This window comes from Leucoraja erinacea, chromosome 1 (genome assembly GCF_028641065.1).
Source record: "Leucoraja erinacea ecotype New England chromosome 1, Leri_hhj_1, whole genome shotgun sequence".
Classification (NCBI taxonomy): domain Eukaryota; kingdom Metazoa; phylum Chordata; class Chondrichthyes; order Rajiformes; family Rajidae; genus Leucoraja; species Leucoraja erinaceus.
Genome location: NC_073377.1, coordinates 74503979 through 74519387, shown reverse-complemented (window position 1 = coordinate 74519387; position 15409 = coordinate 74503979). Strand labels below are relative to the sequence as shown.

Below are 15409 nucleotides of genomic sequence, written 5' to 3'. Positions count from 1 at the left end.
GCTGTAATTGTTATATGGTTATTACTAATCCTGGTTCCCAGATTACTACTTTAATAATATGAATGTTGTGCTGAGCCCCTATTGCTGTACTGTGCCTTAATGTAAACTCTCTGGCAGGTTGTACAGATTTCCCTAATGAAGCATTTGTAATGGCTCTTGCGTTGAAATCCTGTTTCTGAGCATCTACTCTAGTTGTCGAGATACAGCATGGAAACAGGCCCTTCGGTCCACCAAGTCCATGCCACCAATCACCCGTCCATACTATGTTCTATGTTCTCCCACTTGTGCATCTGCCCCCTACACACTGGGGGCAATTTACAGAGGTCAATTAACCTACAAACCTGCACATCTTTGGGATGTGGGAGGAAGCCCACGCCATAATATGGAGAATACGCAAACTCCACATAGACAGCAGGCGGGTGGCACAGCGATAGAGTTGCTGCATAATATTGCCAAAGACCCAGGCTTGATCCTGACCATTGGTGCAGTCTACAGAGTTTGTACGCTCTTCCTGTGACCACGTGGGTTTTCTCCAGTTACCTCCCACACATCAAGGACGTACAGATTTGTAGGTTAATTGGCTTTGATAAAAATTGTAAATTGTCACAAGAGTGTAGGATAGTGTAAATGCAGGGGGATCGCTGGTTGGCATGGACTCAGTGGGCCGAAGGGCCTGTTTCCACGCGATGTATCTAAACTAAACTAAACTAAGCAGTCACGGTCAGGATTGAACCCAGGTCTCTGTTGCTGTAAGGCAGCAGTTCTACCAGCTGCACCACTTGTAAAGTAATTTGTTACAACTTATTACTTGTCAGTTCATTATCCCTGAAAGGGAAGGGATTATTAATTTGAATTCATAAAGGAGAAGCTGAGCATATCAACCATTCACTTCAACATTGCCTTTGCAGTCTCCAGATTGTCAGATTAATTGGCTGTTTAACCATTCGCTTGGAAGAGTTGCAGCAACTGAAATATAAAATAAACTTAAAGCACCTTGCTGGCCATATACAGGTGATTGTTGAAGTGTCAACTAAGTCTAAAAACAATTGATAATTCCGGAACTATCAGCAGCACAATGTTGGAATGAATTTAACGTGACCATTCCAATGGTATTATTTCATCATTAGGTGGCTCTACTGTGCAGCTTTAGGACTAGCTTGTAGGTTTAGCTTGTGTCAACAGGATGAAATGTCAATAAATAGTTTCAAATGTATGTATAGAGCAGTCAATGGAACAACAGCTGAAAAATACATTAGCATTAGATAAGGAAGAATTCATTTGTATGTAAAGGGCAATCAAGGAATGCCTGGAGTAATAAGCGAGAGATGAGTCTAGTGACATTTAAATAAAGCTAATGGTACAGTATAGAAACATAGCGAAAATAGTGTCATCTCTCATCAGTAGGGTAGTGAGGGGAAAATGAATTGGCTTGCTTTGGGATATTTGGAAACCAGAATGACAGCTACTTAAAAAGGACAATTGTGGTGTGAAAGTTGTTGGTCGACGCATAAAATTGAGGGGAAAAAAGCATTAAGATCTTAACAGACCACATCCATAAGTGTAAATATAAATGAGGGGAAGTTCGAGACCAGTTAGATGTTACTAAGCTCAACAGTCACAGTTCAGTGATAAAAAAGATGTCAAGTTTAACATGATCTGCGCTCTGATTGTATGAATGGCTCAGTGCCCAGTATATGGTTTTAAAATGCCAAATTCAAATGGAAGATTTGAAAAGCAAGTAGTTTAGAGGAGGAAATAAAAAATAGATAATAGACACCAAATAGCACACCATTTCTGAGATCTGATTAGGTAATATAGGTAATAATAACTCTATATAACTCTACATAAGTTAAGGAACAAAAATGCCAATGACACCGTGGAATCATCTCAGAAGCAATACTGGTGCCTTTTTGATGCAGATTCACCGGACACTGGTGTACTTGCAATGGAGGTAATGCAGGGGAAGTCCACTCGGGTTGATTACTAAGATTAAGGGGTTGTGGTATGATGAGATGTTGAGCAGGTTATGCCCCTGTCCCACTTAGGAAACCTGAACAGAAACCTCTGGAGACTTTGCGCCCCACCCAAGGTTTCCGTGCGGTTCCCGGAGGTTGCAGGTGGTTGCCGGAGATTGCAGGTAGTGGAAGCAGGTAGGGAGACTGACAAAAACCTCCGGGAACTGCACGGAAACCTTGGTGGGGCACAAAGTCTCCAGAGGTTTCCGTTCAGGTTTCCTAAGTGGGACAGGGGCATTAGTCCCACGCTCAGCAGAGCATAGAAGAATGAGAATTCATCTCACTGAAGCATAAGATTCTGAGGTGGGATCGGCAGGTTGGATGCTGAGAAGGTTTTGTCCCTAGAAGAAAGTATCCATAACAAGGGGAATTGGTGTCAGGAAAAGGTGCCAGCCCTTTCAGTCAGAGAAATGAGGAGGAATTGCCACAGAGGTTGAGAATCTCGGAAATCCTGTAGAAGGCATTGAATTGGGTCAATGCAGAGACTGAGATATTTACACCGCATGGAAGTTGAGGAGCAGCAAAGGTGCTTGAACTGAAGGGGTTGAAAGACCTGTTACTTTTGGTTTCTTAATTTGCATGTTCTTAAGGTTATTAGCAGCGGTAAAGCTTATAATGTTGAGAATGTTTTTATGAAAGCCCTGTTTTTTGACAGAAGATCATAAGATCACGTGAGGAGTAGAATTGGGCTATTCGGCCCATGAAGTCTACTCCGTCATTCAGTCATGATCAACCTCTCCGTCCTAATCCCATTTTACTGCCTTCTCCCCATAACCTCTGACACTCATAATGAACTGTTGTCATTTTGTTTGTCTTGGATGCCTGCTGATATAGCATGACAAGGTGTTGAGCTATAGTTGCTGAGGATAGTAGGCATTAAATGCTAATTTTTGCCCATTCACAATTAGCAAAAAAAAAGGACATATGTTGCAAATCTGAAACAACAGAGGCTTTTGGTCAAATGTTTTGGGCGGCATAGTGATGTATCTCGTTGAGATGCTGACATAGCACCAGAGACTCGGGCTCCATCCTGACTGCGGGTGCCACTGTCTATGCGGATTTTGCACATTCTCCCTGTGACCACATGGGTTTCATCCTGGTGCTCCAGTTTCCACCCATATCCTAAAGATATGCGAGTTTGTAGGTCAATTGGCCTTTGCAGAGAATGGAATGTAAAAGTGGTATTGAATAGAACTAGTGTGAATGGGTGATAGATGGTCGGTGTGGATATGGTGGACTGAAGGGCCTGTTTCAATGCTGTATCTCTAAACTTGTTCATCAGGAACTGGAACTGCGGATGGTTTGACTATGAAGCCATTGTAACTTTGTACTGCATCTCTTCATTGCCATGATTTTCTGTAATCCACTGACATTTTATTTGAAGCCTTGCAGACTCCAAATTGTGACTAACACAAAATGCTCAAATTGTGCAGCTTGCTTCCCTGCATCTATTAGTTATTGCTCCTTTGTGGACTTTACAATATTCTGACTGAGACGTTGTAGCCATGACTGAAACCTGGGTAAGGGAAGGGCAGGACTGGCAGCTCAATGTTCCGGGGTACAGGAGCTTCAGGAGAGACGGATGAGGGAAAAAGAGGAGGGGGGGGGGGGGGGGGGGGGGGTTGCATTGTTGGTTAAGGAGGATGATAGGGCTGTGCTCAGAGGTGACATTACGGATGGTTCGTGTAGTGAGGCTATATGGGTGGAGCTGAGGAACAAAAAAGGGATGATCACCTTGTTGGGGGTGTACTACAGGCTCCTGAATAGTCAACAGGAATTAGAAGAATAAATGTGCCAGTAGATTGCAGACAGCTGCAGGTTAAATAAGGTTGTTGTAGTAGTGGATTTTAACTTTCCCAATATAGACTTGGAAAATCATTGCGTGAAGGGTTTAGATGGGGTGCAATTCCTCAAAAGTGTTCAGGAGAGTTTTCTTAAGCAGCATGTGGAGGCCCCCACATGTGAGAGGGCAACGCTGGATCTAGTATTGGGAAATTGGGAAGGGCAAGTTAATGAAGTGTGTGTGGAGAGACCTTTTGGGACCAGTGACCACAGTTCGATTAGGTTTAAGATAGTTATGGATGGGGACGGAGAGGGTCCATGTGTTAAAATACTCAACTGGGGTAAGGCCAACTTTGAGGGTACGAGAGAAGGTCTCGTTCAAGTTGACTGGAGCAGGTTATTTGAAGGGAAAGGAACATGGGCCAAGTGGGATGTTTTTAAAAATGTACTGAAGAAAGCTCAGGATGTGTACATCCCCATTAGAGTGAAGGGCAAAGCAGGCAAATGTAAGGAAGCTTGGCTGATGAGGGAAATTGAGACATTAGTCAAAAACAAGAAGGATTAATGAGACAGGTATAGGGCAGCTGGGATCAAGTGCATCCCTGGAGGAGTTTCAGGAACTAAGGAGTAAACTAAAAAGGGAAATCAGAAGGGCAAAAGGGGCCAGGAGATAGCTCTGGTGGGTAGCATTAAGGGCCCCAAAAGATTTTATAAATACATAAGGGGGAAAAGGGTAACTAGAGAGAGAGTGTGGGACCTCTCAGGAATCAAAGCGGTCAACTCTGAGTGGAGCCACAGGGCAAGGAACAAAATGAGAATTTCTCCTCTGTATTTAACGAGGAGAAAGACAGTAGGACAGAGGAAATTGGAGCAGTCACTGGAAATGTCCTGAGAGCAGTCAGGGTTTCCGTCAAAGTACTGAAGGTACTGTTGTGTTTGAAGGTAGACAAATCTCCAGGGCCTGATCAGATATATCCGAGGACATTGTGGGAAACTAGAGTGGAAATTGCGGGAGCCCTGTTGAAATTTACGAGAATAGAGGGTGGAAAATGTTGTGCTTTTCAAGAAGGGCTGCAGGGAAAATGCTGGGAAGTATAGGCCCATAAGTTTAACATCTGTAATTGGTAAGTTACTCGAGAGTGTTCTGAGGGATATGTTCTACAGGCATTTGGATGGACAAGGGCTGACTAGGGATAGTCAGCGTGTCTTTGTACATGGGAGGTCGTGTCTCACAAATCTGATTGATTTTTTTTTTAAGACGTGACCAAAAAGGTTGATGAGGACAGAGCTGTTGTGTACATGGACATCAGTAAGGCATGGTTCTGCATAGTAGGCTGCTCTGGAAGATTAGATCACATGGGATCCAAGGAGAGATACCTGAATGGATAGCAAATTAGCTCCATGGAAGGAAGCAGAGGGTGATGGTAGAAGATTGCTTCTAAGACTGGATGCCTGTGACTAGTGGTGTGCCACAGGGTTCAGTGCTGGGCCCGTTACTGTTTGTCATCTACATCAATGATTTGGATGAGAACATACAGGGCAAGATTAACAAGTTTGCTGTTGATACAAAAGTTTGTGGTTTTGCAGATAGTGAAGATGGTTGTGAACGATTGCAGCAAGATCTGGATCAATTGGCCAGGTGGGCGGAGGAATGGTTGATGGAATTTAATACAAAGATGTGTGAGGTGTTACATTTTGGGATGTCGAACAAGGGCAGGACCTACACAGTAAATGGTAGGTCTCTGGGTAGTGCTGTAGTGCAGAGGGATCTAGCGGTACAGGTGCATGGTTCCTTGAAGGTTGAGTCGCAGGTAGATAAGGTGGTCAAAAAGATATTTGGCACTTTGGCCTTCATCAGTCAGAGTATTGAGTATTGAAGTTGGGAGATCATGTTGCAGTTGTTTAAAACGTTGATGAGACCACATTTAGAATATTGTGTTCAGTTCTGGGAACCATGTTAAAGGAAAGATATTGTCAAACTTGAAAGGGTTCAGAAAAGATTTACGCGGTTGTTGCCAGGACTAGAGGGTAACCTATAGGGAAAGGATGAGGCTGGGTCTATTCCATGGAGTGCAGGAGGATGAGGGGTGATCTTATAGAAGTATACAAAATGTATACGGTGGGGGCGCTGTGAGATGGCTGCCCTGCCAGCAGCGTGATCGTCATTTTTTTTAGTATGTCCAAATGTGTGGTTTAGTGTCTCTTGGTGTGACTTGTTTGGGGGAGGTGAGGTGGAAAAGGGGGGAACTGCTTTTGGTCGCCTCCTCCATGGAGAAGTGACTTTTTCCATGTTGCCTCCTCCCTCGCGGCCTAACACCATGGATTGGTGCGGCCTTTCCCTGGAGTCGGGCCGGAGCTTCAGCAGCAGGCGCAGTGTGGATTTTTTTCATCGCGGAGCGGGGCAAACCCATGCCAGGGTCGCCTGAAGGTAGTGCTCCGATCGCTGGCCCGCGGAACAGCCTGGCCCGCGAGCTTCTAGCCGTGGGCGAGCCGTCCGGAGCCTGGGTTCCCTCGTTGGGGATCCCCGGAGAACAGTTCCGACCGCAGGCCCGCAGCCTATAACATCTTGAAGCCTCGGTCTGCAGAGCTTCTAGCCGCGGGCGCGGTGTGGACTTGCCATCCGGAGCGGGATCCCTCGCTGGGGATCCCTGGAGAAGAGCTCCGACCGCCGGCCTGCGGCCTACAACATCCTGAAGCCGCGGTCTCCGGTAGGGAAGCACCAATTCGGGACTTACCTTCCAGACAAGAGGGCCTGCACATCTGGCCGTCCGCAGCGGTGACTGCGGGGGTTTATGGCCCTGACCATAGGGGAACAATGGAGGAGGACTGACTGTAATTTGTGCCTTCCACCACAGTGAAGAATCCTGTGGTGGATGTTTGTGTTACATTTTTATTGTGTATTATGTATTATTTTTAATTGTACCGTTGCTGGCAAGTTCATTTCACTGCACTTTATTGTGTATGTGATGAATACATTTATTTGATTGATTGAAAATCATGAGAGGAATAGATCGGGTAGATGCACAGTCTTGCCCAGAGTAGGGGAATCAAGGACCAGAGGACATAGGTTCAAGATGAAGATGAAGGGGAAAATATTTAATAGGAATCCGAGGGATAACCTTTTCACACAAAGGGTGGTAGGTATGTGGAACAAACTGCCAGAGGAGGTAGTTGAGGCTGGGACTATCCCAGCATTCAAGAACCAATTAGAGAGGTACAAGGATAGGACAGGTTTGGAGGGATATGGACCAAGTGCAGGCAAGTGGGACTAGTGGAGAGATAAGTTTATTAGGCCTTCCATCACAGCTATGTGATGGATGTTTATGTTAATTATGTTGTGTCTTGGGTCTAAGTGTTTGTAATGTATGGCTGCAGAAACCGCATTTCGTTTGGACCTCAAGGGGTCCAAATGACAATTAAATGTATCTTGTATCTTGTATCTTGTATCTTGTGTAGCTGGGATATTGTTGGCTGTGTGGACAAGTTGGGTCGAAGGGCCTGTTTCCACACTGTATCACTCTATGACTCTATAATGCCAGTGTATTTCTACTCTCTGATTTCTGGGACCACAAAAGGCAGTTTGTTCTCAACACAGTACACTGTGCATTGTGAGAAATTAAAAGCAGGCTGAAATGCAATGCGAGTTTAGTTGTTTTTACAGTGAACCAGGTGAGCAAATAGATCAATTTGGGTAAAACTGTTGAAAATCCAAGGCATCCTCTGGCCTGAGAGCTAACCTTGAAACGTTCTTTTATTATGATGTAACAGTGAAAGAGTATGCCAATTCTATTCCCATTATGTGATGTGCTTCAGTTTGGATTGTTTTTATTCAAGTGCCAGTCTGAGCTCGACCCTGACCCCAAAGCCATGCTGTGGTTTGCCAGTTATTGTCAGATTAGTCTTGCATTTGTTGTTGTGCTAAGAGTTATAATGGAGAAGAAGTGTAGTGCCAAGTAAAAGAGTACTGAAGCAGCATTTAAGTAATTCACAGTAGGGTGTCTAAATCAATAATATACTATCTCTTTGCACTTGGGCAAGATGGAATAGAGCTTTGATAAGTTTAGCCAGCGCCATGTGATCAGATGTGAAGGCTGGCATTTTTGTCCACCTTTCATTGCATTTGGATTGAAGAGGCAGTGTCAGCCACATTGCTCGGTCTGCAGTCTCACCAAAGATTTCTTCCCCAAAGAGCATTGGGCATTAATGAACCAAGTATTTTTTTTTACAACATTCCAGTAGTTTCGTGATCCGCTGAAACTGGCTTTGTTTGGACGTTGTTTAGTTTTAGACTTGCAGCATGGAAACAGTTAAGGGAAAGATGCCCTGAAGCTGGAAAGAATGCAGAGAAGATTTACGAGATTGTTGCCAGGACTTCAGGGCCCGATCTAATGTGAGAGGTTGGGCAGACTTCAGATTTATTCCTTAGAGCACAGGAGCTGAGGAATGATCTTAGAGAGGTGTATAACATTATGAAGGGAATAGATAGGGTGAATATAGACTTTTTACCCAGAGAATCTAGAACCTGAGGACATACGTTTATGGTGTGAGGGGAAAGATTTAATAGCAACGTGAAAGGTAACTTTTTCACACAGAGGGAGGTGGCACATGGAATAGGTAGCTGAGGGAGGTATAATATCAGCATTTAAAAGGCATTTGGATAAGTACATGGAAAGGAAAGGTTTAGAGGGATGTGGGGCAAAAGTGGGCAGATGGGACTAGCGTTGATAGGTCATCTTGGTTGGCGTGGGCAAGTTAGACCGAAAGACCTGTTTCTGTGCTGTATTGGCTCTAAGACTCTACAACAGGCCCTTCAGCCCACCGGGCCCAGGCTGATCATCGATCACCTAGTGTCTGAAGTGGGATTGGAACACGTATCCCTGGATCAGAAGTCTAAATCTTCAATTATAGCCAAGGGATTTGAATTGAAAACCTTAATGATTGAGAGATCCTTAATCTTTTATTTAGATTTATCGAAAGAAACAAAACTATTCTTAGCGATCATCAAATAATCTCATCATAAAAGTATTTACGAAGGAACTGCAGATGCTGGAAAAATCGAAGGTAGATAAAAATGCTGGAGAAACTCAGCGGGTGAGGCAGCATCCATGGAGTGAAGGAAACGGTGACCTTTCGGGTCGAGACAATTCTTCAGACTTTTTTGATTATCCAAAAGCAAATTATTTCAGAGGTGGAAATATTTAAGTGACACATTTGAATTTGATGTTCTTCTCACAAGAGGTCAGGTTCTATTCCTGAGTAGTAATTCTGGGTAGATCTAGTAGTAAACCCTCTCCTTCAATTGAATCTTTTTGTTTTCCTTCCTGTACCTCAGTTTCTAGATTGGAATATGAATAACTGGTCGGTTGTAGATTACTGCTGATATGATGTGTGTTACATATTGGATTACTGAATACAGTTGAATGTTTTTTTTTCCGCTACAGTGACTATGAATCCAGGCCGAGTCCGGGCAGAGAGACCAACAACAGCGGGAATTTTGTCCGCGTCCGCCGGCAGTCCTGGCGACAGCAGATCTTTCTCCGAGTGGCCTCACCGCAAAAAGGATGTGAATCCCCCTGCAAAATGCAAGGTTAGCACCTAGACATTGGCAGTCTCTGTAACCTGATACATGATAATGTTCTTGCATCCTTTCAGAAGCAGAAATCTGCCAACAGCTGGAAATTGGGCAGCATCCGTGGAGAGTGAAGCAGAGTTAATGTTTTCAGTTGATAATCCTCCATCAGAATCAGAAGACAAATGTTTTAAGCGATGTAGGAATGGAAAGGAAAAAAGAGACCCTCTGTGATATGCAAGAGAGACTGACAGTGGAGGGTGGTGAATGGAGGGTGAAGGGGTGGTGATTTCCCCAAGTGGAATCGAGTAAGAGACAGAGAGAAAAAGCAGTGCTAGAATAGTGAAATGTTGTGCCATTAGTTACTGGAAACCTGAAATAAAAGGGAACGCTGAAAGTACTCAGCAGTTCAGGTAGTTTCTGGAGGTGTTTTCACCCTTGAATAGTTAGGACCACATTGGCCCCCAGACTTTGGTTCCACCTGCACATAAAATCTTCACTCACACATGCAGTCCATTTGCACGGTAACACTGCAAAAGAGGAAGGAAGTTCAAGCTAACACCAGAGTTGCCGACTCTCACACATTGAGCGTGAGACTCATGCATTTTGCCCAATTCGCACGCTGATCACAGAATTTCTCACGCTCTGTCCTCTTGACGGCGTGCACCTGGCCCTCAGGCTCACTCGGCATCACTCCCGCCCACTCCACCCGTAAAAGTTACCTCTAAAAAATACTTTAAACAAAAAACATTGAAATCATACTTCTGTAATGTACTAAAACATGATTTTAACACATCAAATTTTAATGTCCCTACCCCCCCCCCCCCCACACACCACACACACCACACACACACACACACACACACACACACACACACACACACACACACACACACACACACACACACACACACACACACACACACACACACACACACACACACTCCCCCCCCCACTCGGTCACTGCACTGCCTCGCCGGGTACCCCCAAGGCCAGTGATCAGTGATCGCTCAGCCCCCTCCCCCACTTTCAAAAACTCTCCGTGGCCCCTGATTCAGACAGAGAGCACTGCCAGATGTGAGCGGGGAACTGAGGCTAGTTGTCTGTGGTGCTTGGATCCCAATGCTCAGTGCTTCGTGTTTCGGAGTTGGTTAATGTTATTGATTTGTAATGAGCCTGATTTGTAATTAGTTGACAAAACCTTAATTTATAATCCGGAATATTCAGGGGGGATGGGATAAGTGTAATATTAAAATGACATGCAAGGTGTCAGGCTGTCTCACAACATACAGCCCCGATAACCCATTATATTGGGATTTCGATTCTTGCTCACTTTCCTTACTTCTTTTATTTCTATCTTTTTTAAAGCTCGAAAAACGAAATGGTACAACAAATGTAATAAGATATATCTGATGTGTATTATTGTAAGTTACTGTACTTCTAATAAAAATAAAATTAAAAAATAAATAAATAAATAAATAAATACTGGGAAGGTGGCACTTATGTCATTTGCCACTCAACTATTATGTTTGTTTACCTCACTGACCATTTCTAACTTCCCGCCCCCCTCCAAATTCCTTTGACAGGCTGAATAGAAATGTCCCCAATCTCGTTTTATTAATTGAACACATAGATGAACATCTTCAATTAGTGTAATCAGATGGAAACTGATTCAGATGCGATGTTTAAGAGCTTGTTCAAAGAAGGAACATATTTTAAAGGAATGACAGAGATACATGCAGGGGAATGTGTGAGGAGGTTATTATTTGTCTTTTGTTTTAGCTTGAACAGGACATCTGAAAATTCAAAGTTTAATATAGTAATTGTGCTGATACTGACTCCAACCACGTAATGACTATCATCCATTCCGGAGATTTTATTTTTCTGATGCCATTTAAAACACTTGGATTTCAATCACTTCAACGTAAAAGTAATTGGAAATGGGGAGCATTGGAACAAAAATTTGCCCTCGGTACATATTAACTGTATTATAATAATGTTGGTTTGTGCAACCAAAACAAAGATCTTTTTACACTCGCCACATCTTCCCATCTCCCCCCATATCTGCCTTCCGCAAAGACCGCTCCCTCCATAACTCCCTTGTCAATTCTTCACTTCCCTCTCGGTCGGTCCAGAGGAGATGCAACACTTGTCGCCTACTCCGTCAAGGATCACATTACATGCGACAGAGGTTTATGCATCTCTTCCATCATCTATTGCTTGCTCTAGATATATCTATATCGGTGAGTTGGGCGATCGTTTCGCCGAACACCTTTCCGCATAACCAAGCTGACCTCGGTGGCTCAAAACTCCCCCTCCCAGTCCCAGCCTGGGTCTCCTCCATGACAGCGAAGACCGGAAATTGGAGGAACAGCACCTCATATTCCGTTTGGGGACTACACCCCCGGGCATGAATCGATTCTCCCAATTCTGTTAGTCCTTGCTGTCTCCTCCCCTTCCTCAGCTCCCCTGCTGTCTCCTCCCACCCTCCAGCCTGACTCCTCCTTTTCCCTTTCTTGTCCCCAGGACAGTTTGTTAGGAAAATGAAGGAAATGGTAACAGAATACTTATACAGCTGAGTGAGTATAATTTTATGGATGAGAAATTGTGTTCAACCAATTGATTACTTATTTGACAAAGTAACTAGCATGTTAGATAACAAGGAAGCCAATGGATGTAGCAAATTTTGTTATCCATAATTTGGTCTGTGAAGTGCCCCATAAAAGATTACCACATTAGATAAGCACCTGTGGACTTGAACATAATAGGTTAAGTCCAGGGGGTCAGATATGGGGCTTTATGTGTGGGCCAGATATATTTTCAGTGCAGAGGGGCTAGGAGCAAGGCCAAGTGTGCATCCAGAGTCAAGGTCTGGAATAGTACTAGGTGTGCAGTCAAAGCTGGGACAATGGGAGTGTTCAGCACTGGGAACCTAAGCAGGTAAGCAGCTATGAATAGGGTAGAATAGGGGGCCAGGTGTAAGGCTGGACTCGGGGTCAGGAATGAGAGAAGGTATACAACTGGAGTCAGGGTCAGGTCACTGCATACCTGGTTGACACAACCAAGTGTGCAGTGAGACCCAGGTTGGTCAACATGGGCCAAGTGCTTGATTATAATCTGACTTCCATACATGAATACACTAAGATCATTCATGTGCTGCACCTGTTGATCAGAGCCTGGCTCTACTGTGGAATGTAATTAGGAATGTAATTTAGCCTAACCTTATTCATAGCTAATCCAATTTAAAGCATAAATATTGCATTCGAGTGTAAGTTAAAAGACTCGCTACGGTATGCACCAGATTGCACAATTTCCAGCTGAAAATTGCAAAATCTCCGTTCCATGGGAGGGGGGGGGGGCATCCCCTCCCACACCTACGCTCTGCTCGGCTAGGTCTCTCGCAATTTCTCACTCCCAACTCTCACCCAATGTTGGCAGCCTTGTAACACTGACGGTAATCTTGTCTGGATGGTGGGAAGGAAAGAGTTAACAGGGAAGGTGTTATATCTCTCCTGCAGTTGCATGGGAAGGGGGGTGGGGGGTGGAAAGGGGAGTGAGCAATGAGGGGAATGGAAGGGGATCTTGGAGTTGTGGGGAGAATGATCCATTGGGAATTCTGAATGTAGTAGGTGGGAGGGGAAGATAAATCTGGCAATGGCATTGTTTATTTTGGAAAAACTGGCCCTTCAGCCCAGCGATCCCAGCACACTAACGCTATCCTACACACACTAGGCAGAATTTACAATCATACTAAGCCAATTAACTAACAAACCTGTACGTCTTCGGAGTGTGGGAGGAAGCCAGAGATCCCAGAGAAAATCCATGCAGGTCACGGGGAGAACATTGTGATGAAGGTGGTAGGTACAATGGGCAATCCGCTTGTTTGACAGGAGTGAGAGCAGGAGTGCAGTTAATGTTGTAGTAAAATATGGCTGAGCCCTGTCCACAATGGTGGGGTGGGGTGAAACCTTGGTTAAAGGAAAAGGAAGACATCTCAGATTCCCTGGAGTGGGAAGTTTTGCCTTTCGAACATAATAGACATTGTTTGATAAACTGGGAGAGCAGGAGCTGGGAAGAAGTGCGTGTGATCACCTTATAAGCTCAAGGAACAGTACATCAATTTATTGTAGGTTCTTCCTCTCACAACCCTCCCTCTCCCTCTCCCCCCCCCCTCCCTCCCCTCCCTCTCTCTCTCTCCCTCCCACTCCACCTCTCTCCCTCACTCTCTCCTTCCATCCCTCTCTCTATCCCTCTCACCCCCTCTCTCCCCCCCTCTCCCCCTCTCCCTCCTCCCTCTCCCTCCCTCTCTCTCCCCCCTCTCTCTCCCTATATCACCCCCCTCACCCTTTCTGCCTCTCTCTCTCTCCCCCCTCTCCTCTCTCCCCCTCTCTCTCTTCCCCTCTCTCTCTCCCCCCTCCCTCTCCCTCCCTCTCTCCCCCTCTCTCTCCCTCCTCTCCCTCTCTCTCTCCCTCTCCCTCTCTCTCCCCCCCTCTCTCTCTCCCTCTCTCTCTCCTTCCCCCCCTCTCTCTCCCCCTCCCCCTCTCTCCCCCCCTCTCTCTCTCCCCCTCTCTCCCCCCTCTCTCTCCCTCTCCCTCTCTCCCCCTCCCTCTCTCCCCCTCCTCTCTCTCCTCCCTCTCCTCTCTCTCCCCCTCTCTCTCCCCCCCTCTCTCCCCCCCTCTCTCTCTCTCCCCCCCTCTCTCTCCCCCCCCTCTCTCTCTCCCCTCTCCCCCCCTCTCTCCCCTCTCTCTCTCCCCCTCTCTCTCTCTCTCCTCTCCCTCTCTCTCCCCCCCTCTCTCTCTCCCCCTCCCTCTCTCTCCCTCCCCTCCCCCCCTCTCCCTCCCCCCCCCTCTCTCTCCCCCTCCCCCCCCTCTCCCCCCCCCCTCTCCCCCCCCCCCTCCCCCCCCCCCTCCCCCTCTCTCCTCTCCCTCTCCCTTCTCCCCTTTCTCTCCCCCCTCCCTCGTCCTCCCCCCTCCTCTTGCAGCTCCTCCATACTGGCATTAACATGCCTCACCACCTGGCACCATCGTCACTCATATCACTTGGCCCTCTTGGTCACCAGCTTATCACATGCGCTTTGCCTTAGTTCTCTCCACCCCTCCCTCTTCACTTCAACTTCAAACATTTAATTTTATACTATTCCCGGTTCTGATGAAATGTCATTAACCTGAAACATTAACTCTGTCTCATTAGATATGGAGAAAGAAACAGTGTTCAGCATTAGCCACATGAAAGCAGTCTAAGGTGGGGTTGAGCGTCATTGCCACTTGCTAAGGGGGGGTCATTAACGCGAGCTCTCTCTTGGTGCAGAGTGCAGCTGCTCAGTGACTCGCCCAAGCATGAACCTTGATGCTGGGAGTCTCTTTCCTTCTTTCTCTTTGGCCTGGAGCATGAGCACCCTGACACCAACATGGTAGAGAGCTTCAGACACAGAAAAGGATCTCTTCTGCTTTATGGCCAGAAGCAATTGTCGACCTCTTCAATACAATAAGGCTTTTGCATCAATATTTTGTGGGATGTTTGTAAAGAACAAAGATCCATTTATAGGCAAACATCATAATGTTGTTTTAGAGATGGTTCTGTGTACAGACAAGATCTTTGTCATCATGTATTTGCATCCAGCAGTATGCATTTCTGCAGAAACCAAGTTGCTTCAAATATTTGCACATGGGGTTTTTTTGTATTAACGTAGAAATTAAAAGTTTACAATTGGCATGCCGGATTAGCAATACTTTTAATGAGCTGATGATTGGTGGACCTGTGAACCACCAACACTGTCCTACATCAATCCATTAAGACCATTTACTAGGTTTTGCATCCAGTCACTTGCGACTCTGATTTGGGCAGCAGAGTGGCGTAGCGGTGGAGTTGCTCCCTTACATCGCCATGACGAGAGCAGGTCCACCTCTGATTGGATAGATCAGCATCTACCAGATGAGCTAGTCCATAAAATGAATTTGATATAATCTTGCAGGTATGTTGTGAATGCTGAAAATAATCATTGAGGCATTGTTTAGATTTTCCTCTACCCCTGCCTTCCCTGCAA

General features: G+C 45.6%; 1 protein-coding gene across 6 annotated transcripts in view; it reads left to right on the top strand.

Moving 5' to 3' along the window:
- Nucleotides 1-15409, top strand: part of tbc1d1 (TBC1 (tre-2/USP6, BUB2, cdc16) domain family, member 1) — a 253815-nt gene that overhangs the window by 145401 nt on the left and 93005 nt on the right. For all 6 annotated transcript variants that reach the window (XM_055637685.1, XM_055637669.1, XM_055637677.1 and 3 more), the window contains one exon: nucleotides 9239-9384. In XM_055637685.1, the coding sequence (XP_055493660.1) occupies nucleotides 9239-9384 (146 nt within the window). The remainder of the gene's footprint in view (nucleotides 1-9238; nucleotides 9385-15409) is intronic.